The 19001-nt window shown below is 47.7% G+C and overlaps 1 protein-coding gene across 1 annotated transcript in view; it reads left to right on the forward strand.

Annotated features, from left to right (window-relative positions):
* The window catches only part of EEPD1 (endonuclease/exonuclease/phosphatase family domain containing 1), a 97623-nt gene that overhangs the window by 47400 nt on the left and 31222 nt on the right, over positions 1-19001 (forward strand). Inside the window, exon 2 of the mRNA XM_056118402.1 lies at positions 15416-15467. Within this exon, the coding sequence (XP_055974377.1) occupies positions 15416-15467 (52 nt within the window). The remainder of the gene's footprint in view (positions 1-15415; positions 15468-19001) is intronic.

Genomic DNA, 19001 nt, shown 5'->3' on the forward strand with positions numbered 1-19001 from the left:
GTAAATTAACAGCCTGTAGCAAACCAGCAGCCGGGGAGGAGGCTGAGCCAAGGAGGATTCGGGAAAAGGTGCTGGCTTCCCCAGAGTTGGAGCAGATGAGCTGGGAAAGAGAATAGGCAGCCGTGCCTGCCAGTCAGGGCTGGAATCTAGGGCTAAACCAAGAGAGCAGCCAGAAAGCGGCAGCAGGCGGGGGGAGATGGAGTGGGATGCAGTTTCCAGGCCCAGCGTGTGGGGCTCCAGGGAGAGGGGTCGGGAGAAGCTGGGAGAGATACTTCAGGAGCAAACTGGGTATCAAGTTTGCCTCAGTGCCGAGTGGTGGCCTGAACACTCGCTGGGGTGGCATACTCCTCCTAAGAGAGCCCATGCCCGCTTGCCTTGCAGGGGCGCTCGCTCATCCAGGGCTGGCCTTGCTGTGGGACTGACCCCTGGCATTGGGACTGTTTCTAGGAGGAGGCCAGAACAGGTGAGTTGAGCCCATCCGTGCTCTGGACTCCCCTTCCCTTTGGGGAATGGGGCGTCCCTGCAGACTGCAGACCTGTGTTTGGTGGGATTCAATTCTTTTGCGTTTTGGGCCCCTCACAGGTGAATCTCCCTCCGCTGCCATGAATGTGCAGGAAGAGCCCTCTGGATCAAGTTTGCCCATTTATCTGAGCCAGTGGCCAGAGCTTTCTGAATACCCTGTGTCCCCTCTCCAGAGAAAGGATCAGCTGCTCTTCTTCCAGGAGATGAACTCCCATGTAATGCTTTGGGAATAACATATGGAAAATGGTTATTTTTCAAGAATATTTGAGTCTAGGACTGGAGAGGTGCAGTGGGTAGGGTGCTGGACTTGCAGCTATGGCCCTCGCTACCAGACATGGTTCCTTGAACCCTTCCAGGACATCATCTCGCTCAGGGCGCTGATGAGAGCAAAATTGAAAACAGTCAATAAAATAGTTTCTCTACTTCCAGTGAAGCAGAAGGGGAGTGTCTTTGCCAAATTTTGGGTTAGGGATATTTGGAAATTTCACTAGTGCAAAGCAGGAGATATACAAGGACTGATGGAAATTTAAATCGGGGGCTGGAGAGATGGTACAGTGGGTCAGGCACTTGCCTTGCACACAGCAGATCTGGGTTGTGATACCACATATGTTCCTCTGAACCTGCCAGGAGTCACCCCTGAGCACAGAGCCAGGAGCAAGGCCTGAGCATCTCTAGCAGTGGCTCAAAAGCAAGCAGAGAAAAGGAAATCCAAATCTGCAAAGCAGTTTTGCAAAAGTTATTTAAAATCTTAATGAAGTTACTCAGGAGACGGTTCATTTTTTATAGTGATATTCAGATTAGTAAAGAAACGAATAACCTCAATGAGGATTATTATTACAGCATGTAGATATGCTTATATATCTTCATTAAAATTATGTCAGATTATCTTAATGGCTTGGAATCATCAATAAAGAGTCTGAAAACAATCTATAATGATGGCAATTTAAAACACTAGATAGATGTACAATATGATCCTAATTTTGTAAAACATTGACTTTCAATTAAAAAGTCTTGAAGAATAAAAAATATTGCTAGTGATTCTTAGGTAGTAGGATTATGGTTAGTGTTTCTTTTATTTCTCTATTTAGTGTAGATTTTCTATATTTTCTGCAAAAACTGTGTCCTTCAAAATAACTTCTTCAGGGAAATAAAAAAGATCCCTGTGAAATGTGCTCTTGCGATCATGGTTGCTTTAAACAACTGCCATGCCAGAGCTTCTCCCTGGTTGGTTTGCCTTACCAGGAGGGAAGAAAGTTTGCTTTTTGCTGATTAACGAGGCCACTGCTTTTGACAAAACCCAGAGGTGAATGTCATCTGGCCTAAAAGGAAGTGAAGCTTTGCTAAGAGGTGAAAGGTCAGCATTGAAAGCCAGATGAGGAATTTTGGCTAGATATTTCAGTTGGAACCATCACAGACCCTGTATTGTATGAGGTAAACGTCTGGTTTCTAGTCTCTTCAGAAAATGGACGTTGTTTTCCTCCAGTATGTTCAATGAAGTGCTCTCTCACTCTTTCCCAGGAAAAGAAAATAAGTAGCTAAGTTCCTCAGGTGCTGGCAATGAATTTTTGAGGTGTACCCAGAGGAATTATTTACAGCAAGTATGGTGATGAAACATCCCCCAATGGGAGATCGTGTGAAGTTGCGCTATATGCATTCAGTGATGGGCTTGGAACAGAAATATCAGGGGTGGAAATATTCGAGGTGATTATATCCGAGTAGAGCGGGGTCCTCAAAAGAGCCTGGGAGATGGTGGGAGGAAATATGAAAGACAGCACACTGTGGGAGCAGGGCCAAACTCAGAGAAGTTCGGAATCAGGCCTTTGTGTTAACAAATGAAATCAGGAAGCTACAACTGACTTTGAGATGTTTGCCCACTGCCCTGTCCCTACTAAAATGAAGTGAAATAGTGACTGGCCAGAAGGAAGATATAGAATAAAGCAAATAAAATGCAATGATAATAATTACACAGTTCTCCTGGCTTTCTTTAAGGTTTAAAAAATGTCATGAATAAAAGCAGGGGGATCAAAAATAGCAACTGGATGACAAAACCTAAGCTCGTGGGTGTGTCCACAAGTATGTACTCAGAAGTACCTCTCACCCCAATGAACCCTAAGCATCAATTGGTAGCGACTACAAAAGCTAAAAGGTCTGCCCTATCTGCCTCTTCAGGGGTGCCCCAGGGGTCCCCAGGACACCCACCGTCATTTCCCACTGAGCATGGAACCGCTACACTAAGCGACAATGGGCACAGCTCCAAGCCACTGAGCCCCACTGGGGAGGCCCCTATATGAAAGAAAATCTATGCAGTCATGAAAAATGAAGTGTTAGCAAGCAGAAGGTGTTGTGAGTGGAGAGGCAAGAGGCTGTGTCCAGAGGTTGTGCAGACTCCTCTCCAGTGGGGGTGCAGAAGAAACTAGCCATGGTGGAGCAGAAAAACTGCTTTCTTCTTGAAGGGAAACTCCAAGCAGGTGCCGATCACCCAGTTTCTGATGATACTGGGCAGAGGGCTCCTTTCTGGGTGAAGACTTACTGAAAACAATTGAAGGAGGAGATAGGTTGTAAGAGGTCTCTAGCTCTCCTGGGTCAGGGTGAACATTACTGTCAGAGAACCCCAGGTGAGGACAGCGGGGCCTGATTATGGTCACAGAAATGGCCACAAGAATCTCATGGAACTGAGCCTTTACCTCTTCCCTGTCCAGTGGGATGGCAGGAAGGAAATTTGGGGAAATTAAGAGTCAAGCTTCAACTAATGGTATCTTCAAAGATGTCACGCAACTGGCCAAGCAAGTGAAAACAGAGATAGACAAATGGGACTATATTAAACTAAGATGCTTCTGCACCTCAAAAGAAACAGTGACCAAAATACAAAGACATTCTACAGAATGGGAAAGGATATTCACCAAATACACATCTGATAATGGGTTGATATCAAGGATATACAAAGTACTGGTTGAACTCCACAAGAAGAAAACTTCCAACCCTATCAAAAAATGGGGCGACGAAATGAACAGAAACTTTCTCAAAGAAGAAATCCGAATGGCTAACAGGCACATGAGAAAATGCTCTACATCATTAATCATCAGGTAGATGCAGATCAAGACCACAATGAGATATCATTTCAGACTACAGAGACTGGTCCACATCCAAAAGAATAAAAGCAACCGGTGCTGGCGCGGATGTGGCGAGAAAGGGACCCTCCTTCACTGCTGGTGGGAATGCCAACTGGTTCAGCCCTTTTGGAAAACAGTATGGACGATTCTCAAAAAATTAGAAATTGAGCTCCCATTTGACCCAGCAATACCACTTCTGGGAATATATCCCAGAGAGACAAAAAAGTATAGTCAAAGTGACATCTGCACTTGTTTGTTCATTGCAGCATTCTTTACAATAGACAGAATCTGGAAAAAACCTGAGTGCCCAAGAACAGATGACTGGTTAAAGAAACTTTGGTACATTTACACAATGGAATACTATGTAGCTGTTAGAAAAGATGAAATTTACATACAAGTGGTACTACATGGAAAGTATCATATTAAGCATAATGAGTCAGAAAGAGAGGGATAGGCATAGAAAGATTGCATTCATCTGGGGAACATAAAGTAACAAAATAGGAGACTAACACCCAAGAGTGGCTGAGATTAGTACCAGGAATTTTGCTCCATGGCTTGGAGGCCAGCCGCACATGCTAGGGGAAAGGGGAGCTCAGATAGAAAAGGGAGCACCAAATAAAAGGGTGTTGGGAGGATCCTCCCAGGATGGGAGAAGCATGCTGAAAGTAGACTATAGACCAAACATGATTGCCACTCAATGCCTCTCTTGCAAACCACAACACACAAAAGGGGAGAGAGAAAAAAAGGGAATGCCCTGCCACAGAGGCAGGATGGAATGGGGGGATGGGGGGTGGGAGGGATACCGGGACCCGTGGTGGTGGAAAATGGGCACTGGTGGAGGGATGGGTACTTGATCATTGTATAACTGAAACCCAAGCACAAAAATTTTTAAGTCTGCAACTGTACCTCATGGTGTTTCACTAATAAAATGTTTTTAAATTTTTTTAAAAAGTCAAGTTTCAAGCCCAGATTTGATATCTTTTTATTTTATTTTATACTTTGCTTCTGGTCTATGCCCAGCAGTGCTCAGGGCTTATGTCTAGCTCTGTGCCCAGGGATCACTCCTGAAGGGGCTTGGAGGACCATCTGTGATGGGATTGGCATGCAAGGCAATTATCTTATCCTCTGCACTGTGTCTCCAGCTTTTGGCCCCAAATTTGAATGGTGCCTTTGCTCTTGCTGTGGAATATAACTGCACTATGTCTGGGTCCGAGAGCTAATAATGTGATGATGTTGAGCAGAGAAAATCAGAATGTCTGCCTGGGTCGAGAGAAAGCATTTTCTCCTCCTTTTGACCTGCTGTAATAATGAACCTCTCTCAATATCTAAATTCTTACAGAAATTGTAAAAGTCGCAGATACTTTTTCTCAGTTTGAGGAAAGCGCTTCATTCTTTCATTTAAAATAGCCTGATACTTCACTGTCACTGTCCTCCCGTTTTTCATCGATTTGCTCGAGTGGGCCCAGTAACGTCTCCATCATGAGACTTGTTACTGTGTTTGGCATATTGAATGTGTCAATTTATGCCAAACACATATTGCAGCTTGCCAGGCTTTGCTGTGCGGGCGAGATACTCTCAATAGCTTGCCGGGCTCTCCGAGAGGGGCGGGGGAATCGAACTTGGGTCAGCCATGTTGGCTGCGTGCGAGACAAATGCCCTACCCACTGTGCTATTGCTCCAGCCCAGCCTGATACTTAATTTTCAATATATACAACCTCATCTGTGAGGATTTCTATCCTTATACTTTGGTAATGGGACTTGAATTTTGAGTAAACGTTATAGCTTTGACCTTATCTAAGAACCAGTTATGTAGTATATCTTGTACTTATTCTAGTATATTTTGCTTTCAGTTTTAAAGGATGAGGGAGAACAGAATAGTGTTGGCTGTTCAACACCAGAAACATTATAATAGTCTGTGTAGTGACTTGAGGGAGTGTTTAATTTGATCAAATTATTCATTATTTGATTGGAATATTGTTAAGTCCCAACTTCACTGTTAATAGAACTGACATCAGAAAATCTGAGTTCAGTTACTCTACTGTTACAGAAACATTTTAAAACCTCTGATTAGTCATTTAGAATGTGGCTGAAAGACAAATTTGGTTTTTAGGAATAAAATAGAATAAAAATATAGAGCTTATTCTTAAATAAAAGTTCTATATTATTTTCTTTTGGGTGGGGAGCCACACCCAGTGGTTCTGAGTACTTACTCCCAGTTCTGCACTTAGGGATCTCTCCTGGTCTCCTGGTGGGGTTCGATGGACCATATGGGGTGCCAGGGACCTAACCCAGATTGACCACATGCAAGGCAAGTACCATACCTGCTCTACTATCTCTGTGACCCGCCCCCCAACTTTATATTCTCTGTTTCTAAGAAAAGAAATTATGCAGTAAGGTATATTCAATCAATTTAGATAAAGCCCAATTACTCTTTTTTACTGATGAACTAGTATATACTAGAAACAGTATCTTACGGGAAGTGCCATTGTATGGGATTTTCACAATAACCTTATTAACTAAAATCATGAGCTTGGTTATCGTGTGGATATGGTCGATGGTGCTGAATCCCTTGCAGAACCCGGATTGCTCGCATGGTTGACCGTCATCTAGTGTTCTGCCAATCCTATTTAGGATGACTCGAGTGAACAACTTGTAGATGACAGACAATAGGCAGATCGGGCGATAGTTGCCAATGTCATGGATGTCTCCCTTCTTGAACAGTAGTACGGTCCTGCTGGTTTTCCATTGGGACGGAATCTTGCATTCAGACAGGTAGTGTGTGAAGAGCCGAGCCAGTGTATTGATGAGTACTGATGGCAGGTTCTTCAGGTGTTCAGGTCTGACCTTGTCTGGGCCGGGTGCTCTTCGTTTCTTTACTGATGAAATGGCATGTCGGATTTTGGAAGGGAGAATGTTGGGAACGACATATCCATCCTGTGGAATTTGGTATGTTGGCAAGTGGACATGGCTATCGAAGAGATTTGAGTAGAAGTCATGGATAATCTTCTCCATTGCCGTTCTGGAGGATGTGATAGATCCATCAGGATGTCGGAGGGCAGTCATCTTGGCCTTGTAGTTGGCGAAGGACAGGTGGGCATTACGAATACTTTTCCCGGCTTCTGCCGCTTCTACCAGCACTTCTGCTTTTCTCTCTTTGAGGTCTTCTTTGATTGCATCTCTGCACTGCTTTGCGAGCTCGAACGTTAGCTTGTGGTTGCCTGAGGCATGCGCCAAACCACGTTGGCGAATAAGCTCAAGAGTTTTCGAAGACAGGCTTTTTTTGTGGCTATCTCTCTCTTGGCGTTCCTCGCACAATCATGGAGGTGCTGAACCAATCAATCGTATTCCTCGTCAATGTTGTCAACAATGGCATCTTGCCATGTTGCCAAAATAGTGCCAAAGAGCTCCCAGTTGGTGGTGGTTCTGGGAGTTCTCTTTTTAAACTTTGCAGCCCTTTCTCCCCGCTCTGTGAAGTAGAATTTTGCATGAAGGAGACGGTGGTCCGATCCCGTTTGGAATTTTGGGACAACAGCGACATCGGTCAGGCAAAACCCTCAATTGAATATGATGTGGTCTATTTCGTTGTGGAATCGTCCACCGGGAGACTCCCATGTCCAACGTTTAGATTCTGCCTTCTGGAACTGTGAGTTACCATGGATGGTCTTGGTCGACATGATGAACTCAGACAGTCTCTCACCCTGTTCGTTCCATTCTAGGCCATGGGTCCCGATGTGAAGTTCTTCAGCTGATCTTCTCGGTCCTATCTTGGCATTAAAATCACCCACAATGATCTTGTAGAAGGTGTGGTCTTCTTTATAGAACTTCTCCAGCTCCATGTAGAACTTCTCAATTTCTCTTTCATCATAATGAGATGCCACTCTGTCTAATGTTCATTGATTTAAAGAAGGCATTTGATTCTGTTGAGACGGAAGCGGTCATTGAAGCCCTAGCCAATCAGGGCATTCAAGCCCAATATATCAAGATCCTCCGTGAGCTGTATTGCGGATTCACTACTAGGATCTCACCATTCTACAAAGAAGTAATCATTGATGTCAAGAGAGGGGTTCGGCAGGGTGATACCATTTCACCGAAACTCTTCAGTGCCACCCTCGAGAACATCATGCGACGACTGGAATGGGAAGGAATGGGAGTGAAGATAGATGGTCGGCAACTACACCACCTCCGCTTTGCTGATGACATTGTTTTAATAACACCAAACATCAGCCAAGCGGCACAAATGCTGGCCGACTTTGACCGTGAGTGTGGAAAGGTAGGACTACAGCTGAATCTTACGAAGACAATGTTTATGAGAAACAGCCTCATTCCTGATGCCCCATTCGCTCTCAACGGAACGACCATCTCCGAATGCAATAGCCATGTGTACCTAGGTCGAGAAGTCAACATGACAAATGACCTGGCACCCGAGCTGCGCAGGAGGAAGAGAGCGGCTTGGAACGCCTTCAAGAACGTCGAAGAAATAGCTAAGAGGACGAAGAACCTCCGGCTCCGGGCACATCTCTTTGATTCCACTGTTCTTCCTGCATTAACATATGCCTCAGAGACCTGGAGTTTAGGCAAACAGGATGATAATGCTATTCAGCTCTCCCAAAGAAGAATTGAAAGAACTGTGCTTGGAATATCACGTTTCACTCAAATGAGAGAAAGAATCCGGAGTTCCGACATCCGTCGATAATCAAGAATCAGGGATGCTGTCTCGTTTGCCAAGGTGTCAAAAATCAGATGGGCTGGTCACGTAATGAGATTTAAAGACGACCACTGGACTAGAGCTGTTACCGACTGGATTCCACGGGATGTCAAAAGACCGCGTGGCCGCCCACCTACCAGATGGTCAGACTTCTTCGTGAAGATCATGAACGATCGGTTTGAGGCTCTTCATGTTCCTAGAGCGAACAGACGCCATTGGGCTACACTAGCACACGACAGGGACAAATGGAGGCGTTACTGGCGCCCGCTCAAGCAAATCGACGATTAACGAGACGTTAAGTGATTAAGTGATTAACTGAACTAAAATCATAATCCTGATTTTATATATTTGGACAACTTTTGAGTTAAGTCCTCCCCAACTTTTCCATGTTACACTTGCCACTCATGTGTACATGTGTGTGCATGTACAACACACACACACACACACACACACACACATACACCCCACACCACTCCTGCTCGCTCTTTTTTCCTGTTTTAATATGTGTACACTCATTACCTCTAAAAACATCAAATAGCTATATCTATTCTAATTATTGTCTGCCTATCACTGACCGTATATACAATTTATAACCTATATGTTAGAAAATTGCATGTTATGTATCCACCATTATGTATCCACCACACCATTTCATCTGACTGAGCTGTTACAGACATCTACTCCCAGTATGGTGCTCGAGCTTGTATCAAATGGGTCACAAGTACCAGAGCCCGATCTTTTCTGTCTGGGTGGCATGAGGGGGTTTTCACACCAGGGATATCAGTAAGTGCTCCAACTCCTCTCAGAAATATGCTGTCTGACCTCTGCTCCCTCCCTGTGCTTAGTTGCATCAAAAGAAAGGTTTTGTTTGGTCCCTTTCTCTCCCTGGTTCTTGGCACATAGCAAATGCTCAGTAAATATTTGTTGAATGAATATAAAGTGGTAAGTACTTTTAAGTCACAGATTAGGCGCAATCCTTGTCTTGCATGAGCTTTGCATAAGCGGCTTAATATCCTGGGAGCTGTACAGTCAGAGTTTAAATTCTGCTAGGTCAATGAGGCTAAAATGTCTCTAAGTCAGGGCTAAAGAAAATGAAAACTGCAAGATACAAATCATAAACAAGATACAAACCAAAATCCTGAATGCTTAGTTCTCGTTTGGAACCTGCTTTGAGATGTAAGTGGCATAATAAGGACTGGGCAGTGAGCAGCGGCCCCATACCCCGGCATTCCCTGTTATTCCCTTATAGCATGGTGAGAGGGTGACCTCCCCATACCCGCCTACTTCAGGAAGCCCCGGCAGCCACACCCATGTCCCACCACTACCGCCATGGAAGCTGTACCACTGGCCTTGTTCCAGAGACTCATAAATAAATCTCGAAAGAGATCAACTAGCTGCAAAAAGTTCTCTAATATCCTATCCCAGCTGAGACCTCTAGGGCAATCTGAGGAGGGGCGTGGGCCAGCACCCGCCCTACCGGAGCCCTCGAAGCCACACTCATGCCCCAAAGCTGCCTGCATGACTCCACCCAGCCCACCCAGTTAAATATTCCGGATTTTTTTGAGAGATATCTCCAAATCCCATAGCAATCACATCCCAGTAGGAGCACACCGGATTGATTCTATGGAAACATTAACATAGAAGCCAACCAATCTTGGCTAACAAAAGCATTAACACAGACATTTAAGTTGGAACAATAGCTTAGTACACCCTCAGACAAGAACTGAATGTCCCCATGGTGAGATGCAAGAATTTTCACAAATTTTCTTCTACAAAAATATTTTTTGATTATTCCATTAATTAGTAGTAACAAACAATGCAAAACAAATTATTGTGAGCCTGCTACAGAGGCAGGCTTGAGGGTGACTGGGAAAATGGAGATGATGATGAAGGGCAGGTGACAGTGGTGGTGGATTGGGCTGGAATATTGAATGCCTGTAACAAATAAGCATGAACAACTATGTAAACCACGATGTTTAAATAAAGTGGGGAGTGGGGGGGGAACAAATCCAGCTGAATCCTAATAGTGGTTTCCACACATTTTCATTCTGCATGCCTCTTGTTCATTTTGGGCTGATCTCCATAAAAATAATTCTCAAATTAAAAAAATAATAATAATAAGTAAACCTTCCCAGGGGACCACTGTTCCTGAGGATGGGTGTTCTTGACCTCTCAGGGGGTCTTCTCAGCTGGTTTCTGATTCATCCCACATTCCAGAGATGTAAGTGTCAGGATCACAGGAGTGATGGGGTGTGCACTCCCTGGGATGGAAAGAATCCCCCGCCCAAGATTAGATCCAGGATGGCTTCTTGTCTCATACCCTGAGATGTTGGAATGAGTCAGCCCCCAGTGACCCTGAATTAAATAAGGGGGTGGAAAATATATGACTGGGGTATTTATTTAGAAGATTGGTATGTTTGTTTTAGGAGGAAGCAGAAATGTACAATAACAGCTTGAATCTTGTTGGTATCAGTTAGTTTATGGGCACATTCATTTCACAGTAGGCTGTTTTATTTAGTAGTAAGTGCTTACAACTCACTACTAAGCTTGGCTACAGCTTGGATTTCAGAAAACCAACTCAGCGCCCTTTCCTTTACACCAATATAAAATATTAAAGGCACCTCCTGGGAGATGCCAAAATCAAATGCTGCATCCACCCAAATGCAGGACTAAAGGAGCAGAACTCACAAAATTGACCGAAGAAAGTATAATAGATTTTTTTTTCTTAAATCGTGAAATGTACAGGTAACTTCTCTGCCCACAGAGTGCTGGAATCATTGGAAGTTCCAATTCATGACATGAAAGTCTCAGTGACTACGGAGAGGTGCTGAGCCGCATGGGGAGCAGCTTGGGGACACCCAGCAAAGGTCTGATCCCCAATCACATGGAGCCAGGTGGCTCTGCTGCCACCTCCACGGCCCAGAGCCACGGGCGAACAGGGCCCCCGGCACAACACAGCCAGCACCTACTGCACACCGCACCCACAGCGTACACAGCATACAGCACCCAGAGTACACACAGCACATAGCACACAAAGCACACACAACACACACAGCACACATAGCACATAGCACACAAAGCACACACAGCACGCGCTGCACAAAGCGCACACAGCACACAGCACACATAGCACATAGCACACACAGCACACAGCACGCGCTGTACATAGCACACACAGCACACACAACACACACACCACATAGCACACACAGCACACAGCACACAGTACGCAGCACACGCAATACACAGTACATGCATACACAATATAAACATCACGCACAGCACTACAGCACACACAATACACACAGAACACACAGTAACACAGCATATACAGCACACACAGCCTGGCAATGAAGTTCAAGTAATTGTGGACACCCAAACCTGGAACTGTCAACATAAAATTTGAAACAAAAGCAAACATTTGCTTAGAGGATACAATAAATCACTTATAAAAATTCAATTAAAGATGGTGTTAGTGAAATAAATGTTAGTGAAATAAATGTTGGCCTTAATCAATTAGAAGACAATTGTTAAGTTGGTGCTCATTATTTTTTCAGGAGACTGACAAAATAGAACAATTCCTCACAAACCAAATATTTCTAAATGAAACTGTGTGAAAGTGGAGAATGTGGGAAGGAGCGCCCGCCAGAACACTCTGGCAGACTAGGTGTGGCGTCCTGCTGCAGGAAGCTTCCTGGAGGTGGGGGGGACAACAGCCTGCTCACCCTTGCTCTGAGCTCTCCTGAGCACTCTGCAGTTGTGAGAGCAGAGTACCTACAACTGCCAGCCTTCGACCTTCCTCACTCCCCAAAGTCGACAACATTCCGTGTTCATTCAGAATCTGTAGCTCTTGGTCGCTTTATCCTGCACTACGGTGGTTTAGATGTAGAATATTTGCAGATAGGGAGGGGAGCCAAGGGAGCAGACAATGTTAGCAGTGTTTGAGCCTCTTCTCTAGCCTGCTGTGTGATCCATGAGCCGAAGCTGGACTTTATGACGATGGAGAGGGAAGGAATGAGATACTATTAAAAAGTTCCTCCTGTCTAAATATTTTCCAATGGTTATTTCAGAAGCAGTTCAAGTTTCTGAAACCTGAGCTGCAATTGGAAACTCCCAACTTAGCATCTCGGCGGTTGGAGTCTGGATTCCGATGTTGGAGATCAGAATGTGCTGAGGGGCGGCCAATGACCCTGCCGGGTCTGCAGCACGTCCTGTGAAAGGTGGTGAATCAACCCTGGGGATGCCAGAATAATGAGTGGGAACCAGTGAGACCCTGTGACTGCAGGGGCAGAGGAATCATGTGGGTGTTTTTTTTGTTTCTTTCCTAAAAAGGAGGTGCTAGGCCAGGTAATTCCAAGACCCCCTGGGCTACTGCAGGCCTGTCCACAGATGGGCGCAGCCAACCTGCTGATAGTCCTTGCTGGGACGCATGTGGGAGTGTAGGTCTGCAGAGGCCCCCAAGGCTTCCTTGAGGGCTTTCCACGTGCCTCTCATTGTAGGGAAAAGCCCCTAGCCTGGCCCCTTACAATGCCTTTGAGACATGTGAAAGCACCCCAAGCCCAAAATTAAGGTACCAGCAAACATGCTGCTGAAAACGGAGTGTGGGAGGCAGGCACGCTGCTCAGAGGAGCCACACGAGGGCGCACTAGCGCGGGGGGTGGGGGGTGTCCCTGGGGCGGGGATCTGGTGAGAACCTGCCTTTTCAGCAGATCTGAGTGTTGGGGTAAAATCCCAAATAATAATGGTGGGTCTGGTGTCGAAACATTGAATGTAATCAAAGTAGAGAGAGAGAGTAATGTGGAAATCATCTGTCCCACAGGTGGGGGTGGGGGGGTATACTGGGGATTTTGGTAGTGGAAAATGGCCACTGGTGAAGGGACGGGTGTTTCATCGTTGTATGACCGAGACTTAAACCCAAAAGCTTTGTAACTGCTCTCATGGTGATTCAATAAATAAATTTATTAAAGGGGGGGAAAAAAGTAATGTGGAGTTCATGCCCAATTCAATCAGCCTAATCAATGGCCAAATAAATAGCAACACAGTAACAACAAAGTCTCCAATGGAGACGTTACTGGGCCCGCTCGAGCAAATCGATGAACAACGGGAGGACAGACAGTGACAGTGACTCCTACATTAAAAAGAAGAAAGGGGGGGGGGGGAGAACAACCGTGAGAGCAGGCATAGCCAGAGACTAAAGGAAGTCCCTGTGGTCAGGGTGGAGTGGTCAGCCCGTGTCCTTTAGCTCCTCTGGACACCAACTGGCAGCGTCAGCAGTGTCTCTTAAGCCTTTAAAATGCTGATTGTGGGGCTGGAGAGATAGTACAGAGGGAAGGGGGCTTGCCTTGCACATGGCCAAGCAGGGTTCCATCCCCGACACCCAGAATGGACCCCTGAGCCTTGACATGCGTGATCCGTGAGCAAAGAGCCAGGGGAAGCTCTAAGCATTGCCGGGTGTGGCCCACAACCAAACACAAATACAGGAAATACTCCTGGAGGTTCAGTGAAGACTCTTGTTTTGGGCTGGACGGTGTTTGCTTGGCTGTGCAGAGAGGGTGGTGGGTACTGTAAGGGGCAGCCTGTCCTGCACAGGAGGAAGCATATGCTGTGGAAGGGCCTATTTCTGCAGGCTGGCCTGGCCCCCCTCTGCTGCCCAGTCCAGCCTCAGCAGCTTCGACTGTGTCCCAGACACTCCCAAGAGCCCTGCGGCTGGAAGGCCCGAGACCCGGGTGCCCCTCGCCTCTCTCAGCTCTGCCCTGCGTCGCTGCCTCCAGACTGGGTCTTGCTCTTTCTGGGGAGCGTGGGGTACACACCCCAGGATGCTCAGGGTTTGTCCCAGCTCTGCACTCAGGAATCACTCCTCGTGGTGCTTGGGGACCATACGGAATGCCTGGGATTGAACTGGGATTCAGCCGCCTGCCAGGCAAGCACCCTTCCTGCTGTGCTATCGCTCCGGGCCTGGATCTTGTTCTGAAGCCAGAGGGGCCATGCTGGACCCACCTTTCCTTCTCCCAGGCTTCCTCACTTTCTCAGTGGGCCACAGGGATGACCCTCCTTAGCGCTCCCAACACAGGGCAGACGCGTCTGCTCAGTGAGCTCCTGGGTCCTGCGTCCTTGGCTCCCAGCATCCAGGTGGGGAGGGGGGGGGCGCGCAGCAGAGCAGCCACCTGAGATCTTCTGCCATCACCACGGTGACGGCCAGGAAAGAATCCTTCCTTTTCTCTGGCTAATATGTGTTTCTTCCATGCAGCAGCTGCCAGCCGCTTGGTGCGTTTATACGTGGAACACTTACTCTGGCAGCAAACATACGGTTTTTTGACATGTCACCACACAGGTCAAGACACTGAGAATAGCCACATGGTAGGCAGCCTTCAGCTCTCTCTATGCCCACGCTCTTCCTCGTCAGAGTAGCCCTGCCTCCACCTCTACTTTTTGTCCATTTCACTCTGACCATGCCAGGGGCCACATGGACTTGGGGTCAGACAATCCCCACAGCGGGGTCTGCTTTCCTTCATTTAGCATCATACAAAGATTCATGTTGGTTTGTTTGTTTGTGGACCACACCCAGCAGTGCTCAAGGTTTACCCCTGGCTCTGTGCTCAGGGACCATTGCTGGTGGGGTCCATGTGGGATACCAGGGATGGTAACCCAGGTCAGCCATGTGCAAGGCAAGCGCTCCACCACTGTATCGTCTCTCTGGCCCCGTGTCCTGCCATCTTAAAGCACAGGTCAGTACTGGCTTCTTTGACGCGTGAGCAGTATTCCACCATATCTGGGTCTTGCATTTATTTGTTCACCTATTGTGGAAATTCCCGACTCTTACAAATCTGTTGCTGTGGACACAGATCTCTCCGGTTTCAGACTCGTGGGGGGGTCCACCCAGAAGCAGAATTGCGGAGCCTGTGGGAAATCAGATGTGTGATTTAGGACAGTCGTTATCGTTCTGAAAGGCTCATTTCACATCCAAGCCCAGAGAAGGGAGGTGACAGATACAGGCTCAAATTTCGGACTTCTTGTTCTTGTTCTGGTGACCTGAAGCGAGTGGTTTTCAAGTGTGGTTTTAATTTTCTTTTTCTTTCAGCATCAAGCTTCTAGCTGTGCAAGAACTACTTGACCGAGAGGCCCTGGAAAAGGTAAACATTTTGTCTTTCCTAGCCCACATTTGCAAAGAGCGCAAAGTGCCACACAGGAAAAATTCCATTTCCTGTCGCCCCAAACAGCACTCCATGCCCTGTGGGTTTGTGGTTGTGTGTTCTGAGTGGTGGTGGTTCCGATCACAGCGCCTGTGCTGGTCCAGTGGGTCAGCACCTATCAAGTTCCTTCTGCCTGGCTTCCTCATGGTAGTTTGAAGGCACCGGCGACCCCTGCTGTATGCTGTTCTCTCTGCGCCTCAAAACACTGGCCTGAGAGAGGACCCCAAGAAAGGCATTTGCCTTCACACAGACCCGGTTCCATCCCGGCACCCCATATGGTCCCCCGAGCCCAGCAGAGTGATCCCTAAACATAGAGCCAGGAGTAAGTCCTGAGCACTGTGGGTGTGGCTCCAACACCAAAACAAAACAAGACAACCCCCTACCCCCAAGCCTCCTGTGCCTGCCACCCCCCCAACCCCTGCCCGCCGCACCCTGCCCTGTGCCTGGTGGCATTGGTCTTTTCGCTCCTCCTCTGCACTGAGAGGCAGCTGGACGGTAGAACTGGGTCCAGCAGGGTCACGTGACTGGAGGGAAAATTGAAGTGGATGGGAAGTGAGGACTTGAAGCCTGCATGCATTTCTGGGACCAGCGCTTTCTCTGTTGAAATAAACAAGCCCATGAGCTTGCTCCCCCGTGGGAAACAGGGCCTCCCAGGTGGGGTTCAGGAGGCCCTCCTGCTGATTCCTGATCAACTGGACATGCTTGTTCCACTCGAGGGCCCAGGCTGTGGTGCTCAGGTGCTCCAAGCTGCACCAGCAGTGCAGGGATTAAACGGGGTCGGTCGTGTGCACAGCAAGGCCCTTAGTCCTCAGCCTCTCTCCCCGACCTCTGGTGCCTTTAGGCTCCTTCAAAGGACAGAAAAGTTCCTCACTCAAATCAGTGAACCACTGGGCCCCGAGAGGGTCTGTCCTGCTGCGAACCACTCAGAGCCGGGCCCCTGCAGCCGTGTGCCCCTGCAGCCTGTGGCCCAGCTGCTGCCCAGAAGCTCCCCTGACAGCCGTCAGTGAATCAACACCTACTTTCTTTCTTTCTTTCTTTCTTTCTTTCTTTCTTTCTTTCTTTCTTTCTTTCTTTATTTCTATTAGTGAGACACCATGAAGTACAGTTGTAGACTTACAAATTTTGTGCTTGGGTTTCAATTATACAATGGTCAAATACCCATCCCTCCACCAGTGCCCATTTCCCACCACCACGGATCCCAGTATCCCTCCCATCCCCCAGCCCCCCACCCCGACCCTGCCTCTGTGCCAGGGCATTCCCCTCTATTCTCTCTCTCCTAGAGACTGGCCCACATCCACAAGATCAACACCTACTTTAAAGGCAGCATGCTCGAGAGGCTAACACCAAAGGAGAGTGCTTCAGTCATAGGGCTTGAGTGTTTGGAAGAGTCTACTAAAATTTCAGCACTTAGACAAGTAAATTATTTAAAAGAGAGCATGGGAGGCAGATGGGGTGGACATGTGTGCCTTGCATGGGGCCAACTCAGTCCCCACCCCCACGGAGCCCTGCATCCACAGACCCTGCTGACCAGAGGCTTCTGGGAGATGCACACCAGATTCTCTGAGCACTGCTGCTTCCTTCTCCACCAAAATTAAATAAAATAGAACACCAGCGGGTGGAGTGAGCACTGTCCCACCTCACTTCCCCTCTCAGGGTCACACTGACCGCCTAACCTTGAGGTCCAGCTTGAGAACCAATTCAGACAGGATAGCGGAAGGGCTCTCCAAGGCCAAAGCACTCGGCAGCTATGAATTCCTGACTACTTTTATTAATTCTTCATCCACATCCAGCTACTCTGAGTCACTAGGTCCAGCCCCAACGGGTGTCAGGTGAAGGCTGGTTCCGAGTATGGATCGTAGAGAAAGTATTCCATCAGTATTGACTTTGCCTGAAGTCACTGAGTGACTTTGCATGCGAGAAAGTGGCCTTGTCCTTAGCAATTCTGAAGTGCTGCCGGCAGGCGTGCATGGGTGTGATGATTTCTTTCACCAGGACTTAGGAATCCAGGCAGTAAGTCCTTGAGGAAGGTCAAGGTTCTTGGAACCTGCATCTCTGGTAAACTCGGGAGAGGACCTTTCATCTCACTGAAGCAGGAAAGCGCTGGCTTCCCGGAGCCATGACTCTGCTTGTGTGGATGGAGCAAAGGAAAGACAAGACGGGCGGGGAGGGGGGAGAACGGAGGGGGGGGGAAGCAGACGTGGATTTTCGACTGTTCTTAAACCTTGCTCAGAGCGACCCCTCCCAAAGCATTTCTGGGAGTTCCTGTGGCCCCTGCAGGTCCATGTGGCATCCTTCTTAGGACTGAAGCCACACCCGGGTACATCCCTATAATGGAAACACAGGCACCGGGAACATCACTGGGGTCTTGGGGGACGTGGTACTGTCTGACGTGCAGGGGACACACTTGGGGTGACCTGACTGTGTGGAATCCAGCAGAGGAGGCATAGGGCGCTGGCTGAGGGGGATGCTGAGGCTGCTGCTGCATTGGGTGTGAATGGGGTCCACCTGCCCCGCCTAAGATGGTCTTGCTAGCTCATCCTCCCTGTTGCAGCATTTATCAGTCAATAAACGCAAATCTATTCACAGGGATTTGTAGATGAAGTCACCCACCCTTTCCCAGCCAGGAGCCTTGTGCCTCCCCCCACAGGTCCCCAGGATATTCCAAGGGGCCACAGGTGAAAATCACATAAATGGGGGTGGGGAGAGTCAGGGCATGACAGGAGGACTCAGCCAGTAGACTGGGGGCACAGGAAAGAAGCAGGGCTGGAAGGAGCCACACTCAGGGGAAATCAGAGGAACATTGAAGCAGAGTCAGTGTGAAGGACTCAGTGCAGTTCCTTGCTCTCCGTAACCCCGGGAACTACCAATGCTCTTTTTTTTTTAAAGGTTTTTATTAGTGAAACACCATGAGGTACAGTTGTAGATTTACAAATTTTTGTGCTTGGGTTTCAGTTATACAATGATCAAGTACCCATCCCTCCACCAGTGCCCATTCTCCACCACCACTGATCCCAGCATCCCTCCCCTCCCCCCCCCCATTCCACTCTGCCTCTGTAGCAGGGCATTCCCCTTTGTTCTCTCTCTCCTTTTGGGTGCTGTAGCTGTTAGAAAAGATGAAGTCATGAAACTTATATACAAGTGGTACTACATGGAAAGTAGCATGCTAAGTGAAATGAGTCAGAAAGATAGGGCCAGACATAGAAAAATTGCAGTCATCTGGGGAACATAAAGTAACAAAATAGGAGACTAACTACCGATGTTCTTATTATTCCTCCTTCCTTCCCCTCCTCCTCCCTAAGGCTGAGATGGTCCTTCTGTTCCTCTCTCCCGTCAAAGCCAGCAGCTGGCTTTCCTGAGTTCATACTCCCTGGAAACAGCCAGGAGCCATGCCTCCATGTTACTCCTTTGCTCATTCTACTCGTGTGTGAGGCATCCGTGTCCCAGGAAAGCAATAGGCCAGTCCGGGGCAGTGTC

This window comes from Sorex fumeus, unplaced genomic scaffold, assembly GCF_029834395.1.
Source record: "Sorex fumeus unplaced genomic scaffold, SorFum_2.1 ptg000037l, whole genome shotgun sequence".
Classification (NCBI taxonomy): Eukaryota; Metazoa; Chordata; class Mammalia; order Eulipotyphla; family Soricidae; genus Sorex; species Sorex fumeus.